The sequence below is a fragment of the Primulina eburnea genome, chromosome 3 (assembly GCF_022965805.1).
Source record: "Primulina eburnea isolate SZY01 chromosome 3, ASM2296580v1, whole genome shotgun sequence".
NCBI classification, from domain to species: domain Eukaryota; kingdom Viridiplantae; phylum Streptophyta; class Magnoliopsida; order Lamiales; family Gesneriaceae; genus Primulina; species Primulina eburnea.
Genome location: NC_133103.1, coordinates 13,000,233 through 13,014,583, shown reverse-complemented (window position 1 = coordinate 13,014,583; position 14,351 = coordinate 13,000,233). Strand labels below are relative to the sequence as shown.

General features: G+C 31.1%; 1 protein-coding gene and 1 pseudogene across 1 annotated transcript; one reads left to right on the top strand and one right to left on the bottom strand.

Annotated features, from left to right (window-relative positions):
• Nucleotides 1-1,231: 1,231 nt before the first annotated feature.
• LOC140828277 (WRKY transcription factor 22-like) lies at nt 1,232-2,717 on the bottom strand (annotated as a pseudogene).
• A 6,350-nt stretch (nt 2,718-9,067) lies between these two features.
• LOC140826572 (F-box/kelch-repeat protein At3g61590-like) lies at nt 9,068-12,241 on the top strand. The gene is made up of 2 exons (XM_073188966.1): nt 9,068-9,498; nt 10,749-12,241. Exon 2 carries the CDS (start codon nt 10,770-10,772, stop codon nt 11,988-11,990), a length of 1,221 nt encoding a protein of 406 aa, XP_073045067.1. The 5' UTR covers nt 9,068-9,498; nt 10,749-10,769; the 3' UTR covers nt 11,991-12,241.
• The last annotated feature ends 2,110 nt before the right edge of the window (nt 12,242-14,351 follow it).

Below are 14,351 nucleotides of genomic sequence, written 5' to 3'. Positions count from 1 at the left end.
ATTGATGTGTATATTTGGCATATGCACCAAGATGCAACAATGACGTCAACATCGTAGAGACATAGGGTTTTTACATGATATTGGTGAAAAAAGATGTTAAACGAGTATTTGATGTACTCCAAGAACACTGACATATAGAGAGATGTTTATCTCGCACATGAGATCCAACTGATTCAAATTATATAATGAAAACATGTATCATTTTCCATAACATGTTTGTGGTTAACGAATGAGATAACGTGCTCAAAGATCATGATTTTCCGGCTCGAGATGATGAATATGTGCACCCATATGTTTTCCCATCAAGAGATCCTACCGTAGAGTTCAACGCTTTTTTGAAGTGACGTGTCAGCATTTAAACTAAGAATTGCACCATGTGATTCAAAATGGTTTGATCGAACATATTTAAATTTTTATATAATAGATGGATAATATAATTCATCAACTTTTTAATCATGTGTAATTTTAATTATGTTATTTTAATTATATGTAATTTTTAATTATGTTTTAGAATTAAATTATATGTAATTATAATTTTTTATGTTTAATTTTTAATTTTGTTTTAATTACTCTTTTTTATAGTTCACAAGGTGTAGTAAGGCCCGATCTTTGAACCTACAGACCCCTTTGTTAGGAAGCAAAACAAAAGAATTGTGCGTTTTTCTATTACATTTAACGTTGACGTTTGAACAATTATTACATTTTTTGCAATTGAAAGATTTATAACTTTGTTATTCGTTTATTCACTTCAATAAGATGCCTTGTGCCTTGAGCCTTATGGACATGTACGCCTTAGTGCGCATTTGATAATTGGGAGAATCAGTTATCGCTGCAAAATCTCTTATCATTGCCGGCCAGTTTTCGATTCGGCCAGTTTTCCACATATCGTTTCTTCTCTCTGATATGCCAGGTTAGTACTGCAGCAGGTTTTTTTAAAGTTGAAATTTCGTAGTTGAAATATTCGATTAGGATCGTGCGAGTTTCTTCTTTGCATGCTTTTTGCAAAACATATATCATGGAAATTGTTTATTGTAGTAATTGCTTAATTTGAAGTCCATCACAAAGTAGAAGAATCGCCTCGGAAGAATATGTAATGTTAGCTGTAATACATTTTTACCATGGATTCCTCAATTAACTCAACTAGGAATATTTTGATTTAGCGATCAGCATGGAATCCCCCAAGAAAATTAGCGGACTCCCAAAAACAACAAGAAAACTTGGAACTAAGCAATTGTTTAAAGTGATGGCGGAACTTTGATATTTCATTATATATCATTATCGTACCAACAAGAGACAAGAGAATCAACTCTTTTTTCCTCTACAAGGCTCTTCGTGATTGAGATTTTCTATACCTCATTCGTCACAAATATATATAGAGATATATGTTTGATTCTAGATTCTTTACAAGGCATAGCTACAAACAGTTGTCTTTTGCCTACAAAATTAAAGAAAAGTGTGTGACAGGAAAAGCATCTATGCACTTTTTGTCAGGTCAACCACCACCAGCGGCGGTATTAGTCGAAGGGGTGGCAAGCCAAGGGAACTGAAAGCTCCCCGGAAACTGATCCGCGAAGCAATTTGAAGTCACTGGGGCGACGATAAAATCCTCCAAACCCGCAAAGAAATCATCTTCCAATGCCATGTTTGAGACATTGAACTCATTGTCGTCGTCCTCGCCTTCTGCCAAGTCCTCTCTATCGTCTCTGCTGCTCTCCATCTTGTCCGGCTCATAGGTGACTATGAACATTCCAGGGTCCGATCTGTTTCGCTCCACTTGTTTCCTGGCCACACAACCCTTTAAGGTACTGCATTTGTAATAACCCCTATTTTTGCGTAACGATTCTGTAAGCAAATTTACATTCACTTGGCTATTCTAATAGTATAAACAGACTACTATTTATCATTTTGTTCTTGTTTGACAAAAAGAACCAATCTTTGAAAAAGCTGAAGAGCCAAACCTTGGATAAGGCGAGCCTTTGATGGGTTTTTGCCCATATTTTCTCCAAGACCACGTATCAGAAGATAAACTCTCAGCAAGTACATGGCAAACCCTCTTCAAATTGTTCTTCCTGTGACGTAAAATATGAAACAAAATCAGCATTCGAACTTCTTAAACCGACAAATTTCGAGAAATATTTTAATTGATAAGAAAATCACCTTCTTTTTGACCTTGAGGTGGGATTACTTGGTTTGGAGACATGGGGAAAGATGGAAGACTGCTGCTTTTCCCTCACAACTTGCAAACTCTTCTGTTGCTTTGCTGATTGATCTTGCAGTCCTCTTCGAACACAGAGAGGTGAAATTGGTAAACTTTCTTGAGCAAAAACTTTTTGTGGGGGCTGCGGTATTGGGAAGAAAGGCTTGTAAAGATCTTGTAATTCTTGAACCAAGTATTCATTTATGGGTTGTTCAAACAGATCTTGGATTGTGATTTTGATTAAAGGTGCTGAAAAGTTGACCACGAGAAGCTTTAGCTACGGCGTCTGCAGCGGTGCAGCCTCTGACCACCGCCTGTAAATCCCAATCATCCTCCATTTTCTTTGCTTTTCTTTCAATGTTATACAAAAACAAAAACAAAAACAAAAGAAGGCGCTGACTATTGAAGATGCGAGAGAGAAGAGAAAAAATTGGAAAATGGAAACTACCTTGTACGATGATTTTCTCTATATAGGCAGAAAGAGAAAGAGATAGCTGGGCCGGTTTTGCTTTATCTCTCCACGGTTACTCGAAGGAAAAACCTGTTTTTTGCTCAATGGTTTGTTGGGTTGACATTTGAAAATATCAAAGGGAAATTGCTGTTGTCTACTTTCGATGACAATGAATTTTTATCTGAAAAACATTAAAAAAATTGGAGTAAAAACAAAAAGTCCGAGGTGGTCTATCTATTATCCGACTCCGTAAACAATAATTAAATGAGATTTAAGAGTGGTGTACTATATCACGTGTGTAAAATCACGGGCTCCATAATTATGGATTTTTATATGAGGGTCGGCAAACTTGGGTAAAAAAAATGTTACGAATTTAGATTAGAAAAATATATATTTCCAGATATTATTATCGCCTTTATTTTAAAATCTTCATTAATATGCCCGACTCATCTTACAAAAAGACTTGATTAAAATGAAATAAAATTATGATAAAAAATCAGTTATAGTGTTTTACTTCACATTATTTAATAATAAAAGTTTATAATGAGATACAATATAATAATTTGATTGCTTGTGACAATTACGAAATAGTTGATATAAAAACGTATTATACCATCGTACTTGTACAAGCCGGAGTCAGAACCATGATACCAGAACATATGCTTTGATCATAATCAAGTACTACAAATACGTGATAAATTGACGATTTCATGTCCCTAAAATGACACCGGCATAATTATCTCTTGTATCTTGTCGAACTGATAAACTTATGTCAAATTTTATTTAGCACACTAGCTTTATCCCTCTAAAATTATAATCATATTTATTTGAAACAACATAATAGGTATTTTATGAGACGATTTTTATCCATAAGACAGATCAACCATACATATATTTACAATAATAAATAATATATTTCATATATTCATCTCACAAAATTCATTTGAAAATCGTTTCATAGAAATTATGTTTAACATGATCATATCAATTATCAAGTTATATTAAATAATATAAATTTAATTTAAGGGGAAAAAACGAAATAGCTTATAATTTGAAATTTAGAATATTTTACATGCATACTTCAATCAATATATATTTTATATCATTATGCATTTCTTCCTAATACATATATTTTTGCTTTTAATTAGTTTCTAACTTTTTTTTAAAAAAAAAAATGATGAATTCCTATAATAGCCCATTATTTGATTGGGTAAATTATTGTCCGATGGGCCTGAATTCTTAGGGCCAAAAATTGGAAAAAGATGTTTTCATGCCATTTCGACACTTGCAAATTCGGACAAAATTTAAAAGAAAAACCACAAATTTAATGGTGATTAAATGATGTCTTTCTGTTTTCCAAAAAGATGAGGTCCTACTTTTAGTCTTTATTATAATTTTTTGTATTTTTTGAAACTAAATACTTCGTCTTAAATACGCTTTAATACATATACATCGATATTTATTTATTAAAATTTTATAGTGATGATTAACTAGCTTGTCTCGATATATATATATATATATATATATATATATATATATATATATATATATATATATATATATATATATATATATATATATATATATATATATAGAGTGAGTCTCATGTGAGACCGTCTCACGGATCATAATCTGTGAGACGGGTCAACAATACTCATATTCACAATAAAAAATAGTACTCTTAGCATAAAAAGTAATACTCTTTTATGGGTGACCCAAATAAGAGATCCGTCTCACAAATAATACCCGTGAGACCGTCTCACATAAGTTTTTGTCATATATATATTCCCAATAGTTATGAATTTTTTAACTATATTTGTGAAGACAGAAAATTCAAGACATTCTTGAAAGTTGAGACTGCAGTACAGAAATATTTTAAGAAAGACGAAACTTAATTTTAAAATTATACTAATTGTTGGCTAGAGAGATTTATGTAATTACAACAATAATAGAACGACAATAAAAACGATAATACTATTATGCATGGCATTGAAAGAGTTTGGTTTGTTGTGTGAAATTGGAGTAGTGTTTTTTTGGAGTGAACATCGTGAATATGAAGTAGACCGCGTAAATTTAAACGGCAACCACCAATTCTCCATGCTATTTATCGTACTTACATAAAGTTTTGTTATGTTTTTCATCAACTGTATCCGTCTTTGTGCTCATTAATGAGACGAATCTCATATATTATATAAACAATTTTGATATGATGCATCACATCTAATAGGTGAGTGTCACATCATTTATGTACATAAAAATGACCATGATTGGTGGTGGGTATCATAACAAAATCATATATAAATATATATATATATATATGTGTGTGTGTGTATACGTGTATGTAAGTCACCAAACTAATTATGCCACAATGCATATTTGTTTGTATTAAAACTGTGTGTTTCATTTAACACATAGTTAAATTATATTTAATACCGTAATGAGTAGGTGGATTAATATGAGTAGATATTTTTTGAAAAGATAACGTGTACTAACGTTAAAACTGATGCGGATGCTCTCATACAAAAGTGAACTTTGAATATATAAAACTTGAAAACTTGTATTCTTTACTCGGGACGACCTGGTGCCATGGGGGCTACACGACCTTTGCTTTCGAAGTTTGTGAATTGCGATGTAGAAAATTATTTTTTTAAAAAAATGTCAATGTCGTACTTGTAATTTTATCACTCAGTTTTGTGAAAAAAAAAATACCCGTTTTGTAAAGTTTGTGCGCTAAAAAGGAGAGAAACGCGAAGTATTATATTTTAAAACTCAAGGTGAAATTATTATTTATTAATTACTGTAATAAATATAATTATTTTGGTGCAAATTAATTATATATTATTCGTCAATCACTATTACTAGGGCGCCATCGGAGTCATCGGTGCATTGGAGAGAAGTTGATGTTGATCAACTTTGAAGAAATTAAAATCATTTTAATTTCCTTTAATTATTTCTTGTCATCATCTTGTGCACTAACATATCCGTACTTGTTTACTATAAATGTAAAAGGTTGATGTCTTTGGTGGCTCGATTTTGCAACACTAATTAATTTTTACGAAAATACCATATTTATTTAGACAAATAATATATTTTTTAATATAATTTACTCATAACTACAATATCTAATTCACATATTATTTCTAAGAATTATATAGTTAATATAATTGGTTTATTCTTATCAAATAATAATTAAAAATTATTGCAAAATTTTAAGAATCAACTCGATTTATTAATAATCATGATCGTGATTCATATAAATAATAGTCATTAATTTACACATACATCGTATGTGCGTCGTTAGCTAGTATATTATAAAATGTGTCTGCACGTGGAGGAGAGTACATTTTATGCTTTATTATTTTAGTCTTCGTTTGCACTGAGATAATGCAGTCGACTTCACGTACATCGTCAAAAAGACTATTTTGTTTAGGTCTAGCGGCACCAACGTTCCATTTTATTGGCAAATTATTGAGTTCGAGACCCCGAGTTGTAAATTAATATACATAACGTAATTTATTTATAATTATTTTTAAAAAAACACGTGAACTATATCCATACTAATAATTCCTTGATTCACCTCATGAGAATGAAGTGCCAACCATTTGATCCCTTGCTTAAAGTTTCTTCAAATGGAATACACAATATTATATTATACATTTCAGATGTATGTATGCCAAAAAAATTGAAAACAACAAGAATTTTGCTCTATTGATTTATTGTACTCTATTAAGAATGACAAATGTAATCGTTGAAAAATTAAAGTGTTTATCTATCATGTATATTTATGTGAGCATAGATGATGTGACACTGCTTATTGGATGTGATGAAACACTATCAAATCATCAATTTTTGTATCAATGCACATGCTAGACGTACATCATATCAAAATTATATATATACACAGTTCCTCCCACCTTTAGAAGTGGTATGCGAAGTGGGCATAGGTTATTTATAAGTGCCTTTATAATTATAATATTAAATTTGTCACAAAAAAAAACATATATTAATATGAGTATAATGGCATATGAAGCATAATATTCTGGTCCAGGTGACCTAATTAAACCAACCCGAGGGGAGGGGGAAGTCAAAAGAGACATTAATAGAGAAGTGGATTTCATACTCATAGTTCATACAATCGTATTTTTACATAAAAATATGCAAGTAATTTTTTTGTTTAAAAATTATAATAATTAATGAAATTATAATCTCAAAGCCATATTCCTAGAGCTTTAACTGATGCAGTGTTATTTATTCATTTTTTTAGTTCAAACTCCTCCTCCAATTTGACCCAAAAAAACTCAAAATAAATTTATTTTTTTAACATAAAATAAATTATTTTGGATTTAAAATTAACTCCGATTACTTGATTCGAGCTTCATTGTATTAGGGTATTTATTAGCCAAAATCACTAATAAAATACGATCCGTAGAACCGTTTCACCCGTGTTTTTTTTTCCATATAAAATTCACTAGCCAACTCTAATGGTCAAATATGGGAAATGAATTTTGAATAAAATAGAAAATAATGGGGCAAACTGAACTCGCTATTCCTGGAAGAAACTAAAATAGTAAAAAACCCGTCACGTAAACTTAATAGTTTATATATATATATATATATATATATATATATATATATATATATATATATATATATAGGAGATTGATACCCTGGGCGTCCTTTGGTGAGCGCCCAGTGGGCGACAGCTGAGCTGTCGCCCACATGTGCAGTTTATTTTTTTTTAAAAATTTGACGTTTCGCGACGGTTTTAAAAATCCGTCGCAACTGGCGACGGATTTTAACAAACCGTCGCGAAACCCACATGTGCAGTTTATTTTTTTTAAAAATTTGACGTTTTGCGACGGTTTAAAAATCCGTCGCAAATGGCGACGATTTTAACAAACCGTCGCAAAACGTCAAATTTTTTTTATAAAAAGAAAAGAGGGGACAGAGGGGCGTTCCCAAATTTCGTGTCCCACCTTCGCCCAACAGCCCACAAATGCATTAGACAGGTGGAAATTAGAAATAATTTACTACGCGACACAAACATGATGTTTTACATCGACCACAGCGGGTTTTTATACATGTTCCATAAGTCATATGAAAGAGAACGATACAACAATATGGCAGCAGGAAAATTAAAACACCAAGATTTCTTGACAGAGAATGGTTATCATATTGAATTTGAAAATTCTACAATGCTAATTCTTGAATTAAGCAGAGGATCCTTCTCATGGTGACAGAAACCTCAAAGCTCGATGTTTCATCAACGACAGAGGTTTGATAAAGCACTATAAAATGGTTACCCCATCGCACATATTCAACTTGATAAAATAATAACCTTTATCAAATCCAGTTGTTAGAACCTGTAAAATTCAAAACAGATATGAATATATATATTTATATATATATTTATATATATAATTTTGTTTTTTAGATAATCCACTGAAAATGAAGTATAAATGGGCTATTCGTATTTTTAAATCAAAATATTGAATTTTAAAGACTAATAAATTTATATAAATTCTTTTGTTCTAAATTTATTTTCGCACGTATTACGAATGTAAAACACAATTTTTATATGTTATTCACCTATGATATCCATCATCGTACCAATAAATGAGGAGTGAGTCTCATGTGAGACCGTCTCACGGATCATAATCTGTGAGACGGGTCAACCCTACCCATATTCACAATAGAAAGTAATACTCTTAGCATAAAAAGTAATACTTTTTAATGGGTGATCCAAATAAGAGATCCGTCTCACAAATATGACCCGTGAGACCGTCTCACACAAGTTTTTGCCATAAATGAGATATCACTTATATATTTGATGTGATCAAATATATCTAAATTATTTATCAAATATCATTATCAAGACAAATATGGTGAATAAATAACGTATCGAAATTGACGCAAACCAACCTATCAGCTAAAATTTGGCACGATACTTGAAGGGGAGCAAACTTTATGTTTCCAATTTTTAATATGACAAAAACTTGTGTGAGACGGTCTCACGAGTCGTATTTTGTGAGACAGATCTCTTATTTGGGTAATCCATGAAAAATTATCACTTTTTATTGTGAATATCGGTAGGATTGATCTGTTTCGCAGATAAAGATTCGTGAGACCGTCTCACAAAAGAACTACTATTTTAATATTTATCATTTTTTTAATCTTAACAAACACGCATATATATATATATATATATATATATATATATATATATATATATATAATTTTGTTTACATAATTTATTTCGTACAAACAAACAACGAGTATAAAATTATTGTAATTTTTTTGAGTAAGGTTATTATAATTATTTTTTCCAAATTATTTATTTATTTATTTTGAAAATTCTGAAGGCCATTAAAATTTCATCAATTCGATGCCTTGACAAACACCACCTCAACTCTCACGCACACTCTTGTCTGTATTAACAAAATACGACCCCTACTATAACTCCACCCTTCGCTTTCATTCCCCTCAGCCCGTCGTCTTGGCCACATCAATAGAATGTACAAGGGATAAAGATATTCTGGAGAAATCAATATTTTTCTCACTATAAATGTAATATTGGCTGAATCATAACGTATAGAACATGTGAGAGATGCGTTTTTATCTAAATCCGGACCGGCCCATTTATGCTCTTCGTTTGTTTTCTTGGGATCGTTGGGATGATTGATTCGAGCCCATTTCCTGAATTTTGAGTTTCTTGAATGTTTTTTGTTTTCTGGAAAGGGTGGAGCTTTTTGTTTTGTTGTTTTGACTTGGCCGGTTAAGTGGTGAATCTTGAGAGATTTGAGCATTCTGGGAAGGCCTATTTGTTTTGAGGAAAAGTTTTGTATCAGAGGTTTGATATTAATTTACATGGAAAAAAAATGTATTTTTGTTTCCTTGGGAATATGATATTATGGTTGTTTTCAGGATTTGTCAGTGTTGGAGCTTCCCACAGTGTTTCTTACTTTCATTTTGGTTGTGTATTTGTTGCTTTCTTATTTTTGCATTATATGATTGTTTGTTTTTCGATGTTTCATCGAATGGTGCTGCTTGGTGCATATATATTTTTTCATTTTCACCAAACATTGATTGATGTTTTACCCTCTCAATAAAAATAATTTTAGGTTTGGTGCCCAGAATAGTGGAAGTGGTTGCTCTTTCTTGAAAGCTTATTAGTTATCATGATAATAAATATTGCAGAGGGTTGTTGCTTTCAAGATATATATTACCCTCCCACTGATGTGTGTGTTGCATGGTAAATTTTATGGTTCCATTTGGGGTAATCATCTCTGAACTTTTCAACCTTTTTGTGAAAAGAAACTGGTGATTGCATTTTCCTCCTCTGTTTACTGGTTATAAAATGAGATCTTTACTTCTATGCAAATTTTTAAATTCACCGAAAGATATTGTTTACCTATGTTGTAAGCTTATAAATTTTTGATATAAATGCCACGTTATCTCTTATTCTCAAAGAGTTAGGAAGCAAAGGTGTGGAAACCCAGCGCTGCATCTGGTTTCTCTGCTACTTCTTTGCACCTTTTAATAGTATATAATTGTGCTTGGTTTTAAGTGGTGGTATGAATCCACTCCTAGATCCTGGGGAGATTTCTTGGGTTTTTCTTTTTTTGAAAAGTTTTGTTGACCATTGTATTTTTATTCTTCCTTTATGGTTGATTCATGTAAAATGCGCCCCTATTGATTCGTCAACATAATGAATCTAACTTTATGTTGGGATGGAAGAATGTTTTTGAGTTCCCTATTTTTTTCAAATCAATTTAAGTTATCTAATTTTGTCGGGAGTCAGCATTAGCAGAATTTAATTTCCTTAAATGTTATATTATGTTGTCCTAGCCTCTGGATTGGTGTTTATATGTGTAATATATGTTAAATGTATATATGAACTCAGTGAAATGTTCCTTTCATCAGTCTGTGTAGAAACTATAATTGATTTCTGTTTTTATATGCAGTCTTGCTCTGGCAGTTTAGTTGATTCAGCAAGGATAGTGGTTTTTTTGAATCTTTACACCATTTTTATTGGATTTTTGTGCAAGAATGAACTTTGATAAGTTCTTTAATTTTAATTTTGTTTGGTTTTTGTTCCAGATTTTGCAGCTTCTGTTAATCATGGAAGAGGAAAATTCATGGGTGAGTCATAGCATTTATAACTTTACTAGCCCCTCCTTGGAGTTTGATTCATTCTCAGACCTTCATGAGCAAAAGGATAAAGATTTAGCTGCAGTTTATTTGGATTTAATTTTACCTGATGATCTGTTGGAACGAATATTGGCCTATCTCCCCATTGCCAGCATTTTCCGGGCAGGCTCGGTGTGTAAAAGATGGCATGAAATTGTAACCTCGAAGAGGTTCATTGGGAACTATTCTCGTGCAGCGTCACCAAAACCGTGGTACTTTATGTTCACAAGCTCAGACGAACCCATTGGTTATGCATACGATCCGGTCATTAGAAAATGGCACAGTATCGATCTCCCCTGTATAGATACATCCAACTGGTCCATTGCTTCATCTCGTGGGTTAGTTTGCTTCATGGACAATGATAGGAGAGAAATGTATGTCTGTAACCCAATAACCTTTTGCTGGAGGGCAGTAGTTGAGCCTCCTGGCCCAAGATTTTCCGACTACCGTGCCTTAGCCATTTCAGTCGACAGAGCATCTCAATCTCATAATTACAAGATATTAGTCGTTAAATCTAGGCAGGTACCTGGAAATTTATTCCAGTGGAATCTCTCTATTTACATGTACCAGTCCCAAACTTTGACTTGGGGGACGATTTTGACAGAGAGCCTAACAGGGTGGCGAGCTGGTGATGAGAGCGTGATATGCGACGGGGTATTATACTTCTTGATTTACTCAACTGGAGGTGGTGATCCTGTAAATCGCCATGGCCTGATCATGTATAATCTTGGAAGCCGACCCTCCAATGATATACTCATGAGGAATTTCATTGCTGCACCTTGTTCGCTTACGTGTGGTCGTTTGATGAACCTGAATGAAAAACTTGTACTGGTTGGAGGAATTGGGAAACCAGATCGTCCTGGTGTTATTAAGGGGATTGGTATTTGGGCTCTGAAGGGTAGAGAGTGGCAGGAGATAGCTCGAATGCCCCACAAGTACTTTTATGGTTTTGGCGAGTTTGATGATGTATTTGCCAGCAGCGGAACTGATGATCTCGTGTACATCCAGAGCTATGGAGCTCCCGCTCTTCTTATTTTCGACTCGAGTTTAAAGCAGTGGAAGTGGTCGCAAAAATCTCCGGTGACCAAGAAGTTTCCACTTCAGCTCTTTACTGGTTTTTGCTTCGAACCGAGGCTGGAAATTTCCCCTTAATCCTGTTACATGATTTGGTGCGGCTACTTATTAAGTATAATATATATATATATCGAGAACATACTTATCCTTTACAGTCAAGAAATTCATTCGAGGATAGAAATGAGAAGCTACATCATCTTCCCAGTCTTTGGCTGTACCATCTATGAAAGTTTTTGTTCTTCCGAAACAGAGAATATATGCTTTATGAAATTTACATGTTCTGCTTGAATATCATAAGATGGTTTTTTATATTTACCAACTGTTTGGTCTCTATTGAATCCCCCATTCCCTCACCAAATTTGTTTTACAGTTAATCTGAGCTAAAATCACATGCAAAAAAATTGTATGATTCTGCTGTTCCGTGAATGGAGCATCGAGTTCAATTTTAATGACACATGTATTTAAGTTCACTAATTTTTTGACGGTAGTTTTTTGAAATTTATTTATTTAGATTTAGTTGTTTTTTTATAATTTTTTTTATCGAGATAAATAAGTCCGAGAGTTCAGTCAATAGTACATATAAGGGTAATTTGTAGAAAAATACATCTGTCCAAGATTTATTTAAGATTCAGTACCCAACAGTTTGTTTTTGTAATTTAGTACCTGACAAAAAACAAACTCAGTTTTTACTACATATTTCATGCATTTTTACATTTTTACCCTTTTAATTAATAAAAAAGTATATAAATACTTATTTTTGTTAGACATCTTCTCTTTCCACTCATCAATCCCAATGCATTTGGATGACATGTATATTTAATTTAAATATTTTTTATTAAACAAAAACAAATTCATAACTAATTGAATTTTTTGAAATACTTAGTTTTACTTGTGAAATACTTAATTTCAATTTTAAAATACTTGATTCAGTAAATGAAATACTCAGAATATTTATTAAAAACTGGATATTCGAATATGCATTTAAAAAAAAAACAAATTCGCAACTAATTGAATTTTTTGAAATACTTAGTTTTACTTGTAAAATACTTAATTTCAATTTTAAAATACTTAATTTAGTAAATGAAATACTCAGAATTGTATTAAAAACTTGGATATTCGAGTATGCATTTTAAAAGAAAACAAATTCGCAATTAGTTGAATTTTTTGAAATACTTAGTTTTACTTGTGAAATACTTAATTTAAATTTTAAAATACTTGATTGAGTAAATGAAATACTCAGAATGTGTATTAAAAACCTGGATATTCGAGTATGCATTTAAAAAAAAACAAATTCGCAACTATTTGAATTTTTTGAATTACTTAGTTTTACTTATGAAATACTTAATTTAAATTTTAAAATACTTGATTTAGTAAATGAAATACTCAGAATGTGTGTTAAAAACCTGGATATTCGAATATGCATTTAAAAAAAAAAACAAATTCGCAACTAATTGAATTTTTTGAAATACTTAGTTTTACTTATTAAATACTTAATTTAAATTTTAAAATACTTGATTTAGTAAATGAAATACTCAGAATGTGTATTAAAAAGCTGGATATTCGAATATGCATTTAAAAAAAAACAAATTCGCAACTAATTGAATTTTTTGAAATACTTAGTTTTACTTATGAAATACTTAATTTTAATTTTAAAATACTTGATTTAGTAAATAAAATACTCAGAATGTGTATTAAAAAGCTGGATATTCGACTATGCATTTTAAAAAAAAAAAACAAATTCGCAACTAATTGAATTTTTTGAAATACTTAGTTTTACTTGTAAAATACTTAATTTTAATTTTAAAATACTTGATTTAGTAAATGAAATACTCAGAATGTGCTGGATATTCGAATATGCATTTAAAAACAAAAACAAATTCGCAACTAATTGAATTTTTTGAAATATTTAGTTTTACTTGTGAAATACTTAATTTTAATTTTAAAATACTTGATTTAGTAAATGAAATACTCAGAATGTATATTAAAAAGTTGGATATTCGAATATGCATTTAAAAAAAAAAACCAAATTCGCAACTAATTGAATTTTTTGAAATACTTAGTTTTACTTGTGAAATACTTAATTTTAATTTTAAAATACTTGATTTAGTAAATGAAATACTCAGAATGTGTATTAAAAAGTGGATATTCGAATATGCATTAAAAAACAAACAAATTCGCAACTAATTGAATTTTTTGAGAGTTTTACTTGTGAAATAATTAATTTCAATTTTAAATACTTGATTTTGTAAATGAAATACTCAGAATGTGTATTAAAAAACTGGATATTCAAATATGCATTTAAAAAATTCTCAAATAATTGAATTTTTTGAAATACTTAGTTTTACTTGTGAAATACTTATAATTTTAAAATACTTGATTTAGTAAATGAAATACTCATAATGTGTATTAAAAACTGGATATTCGAATATACAACGCAAG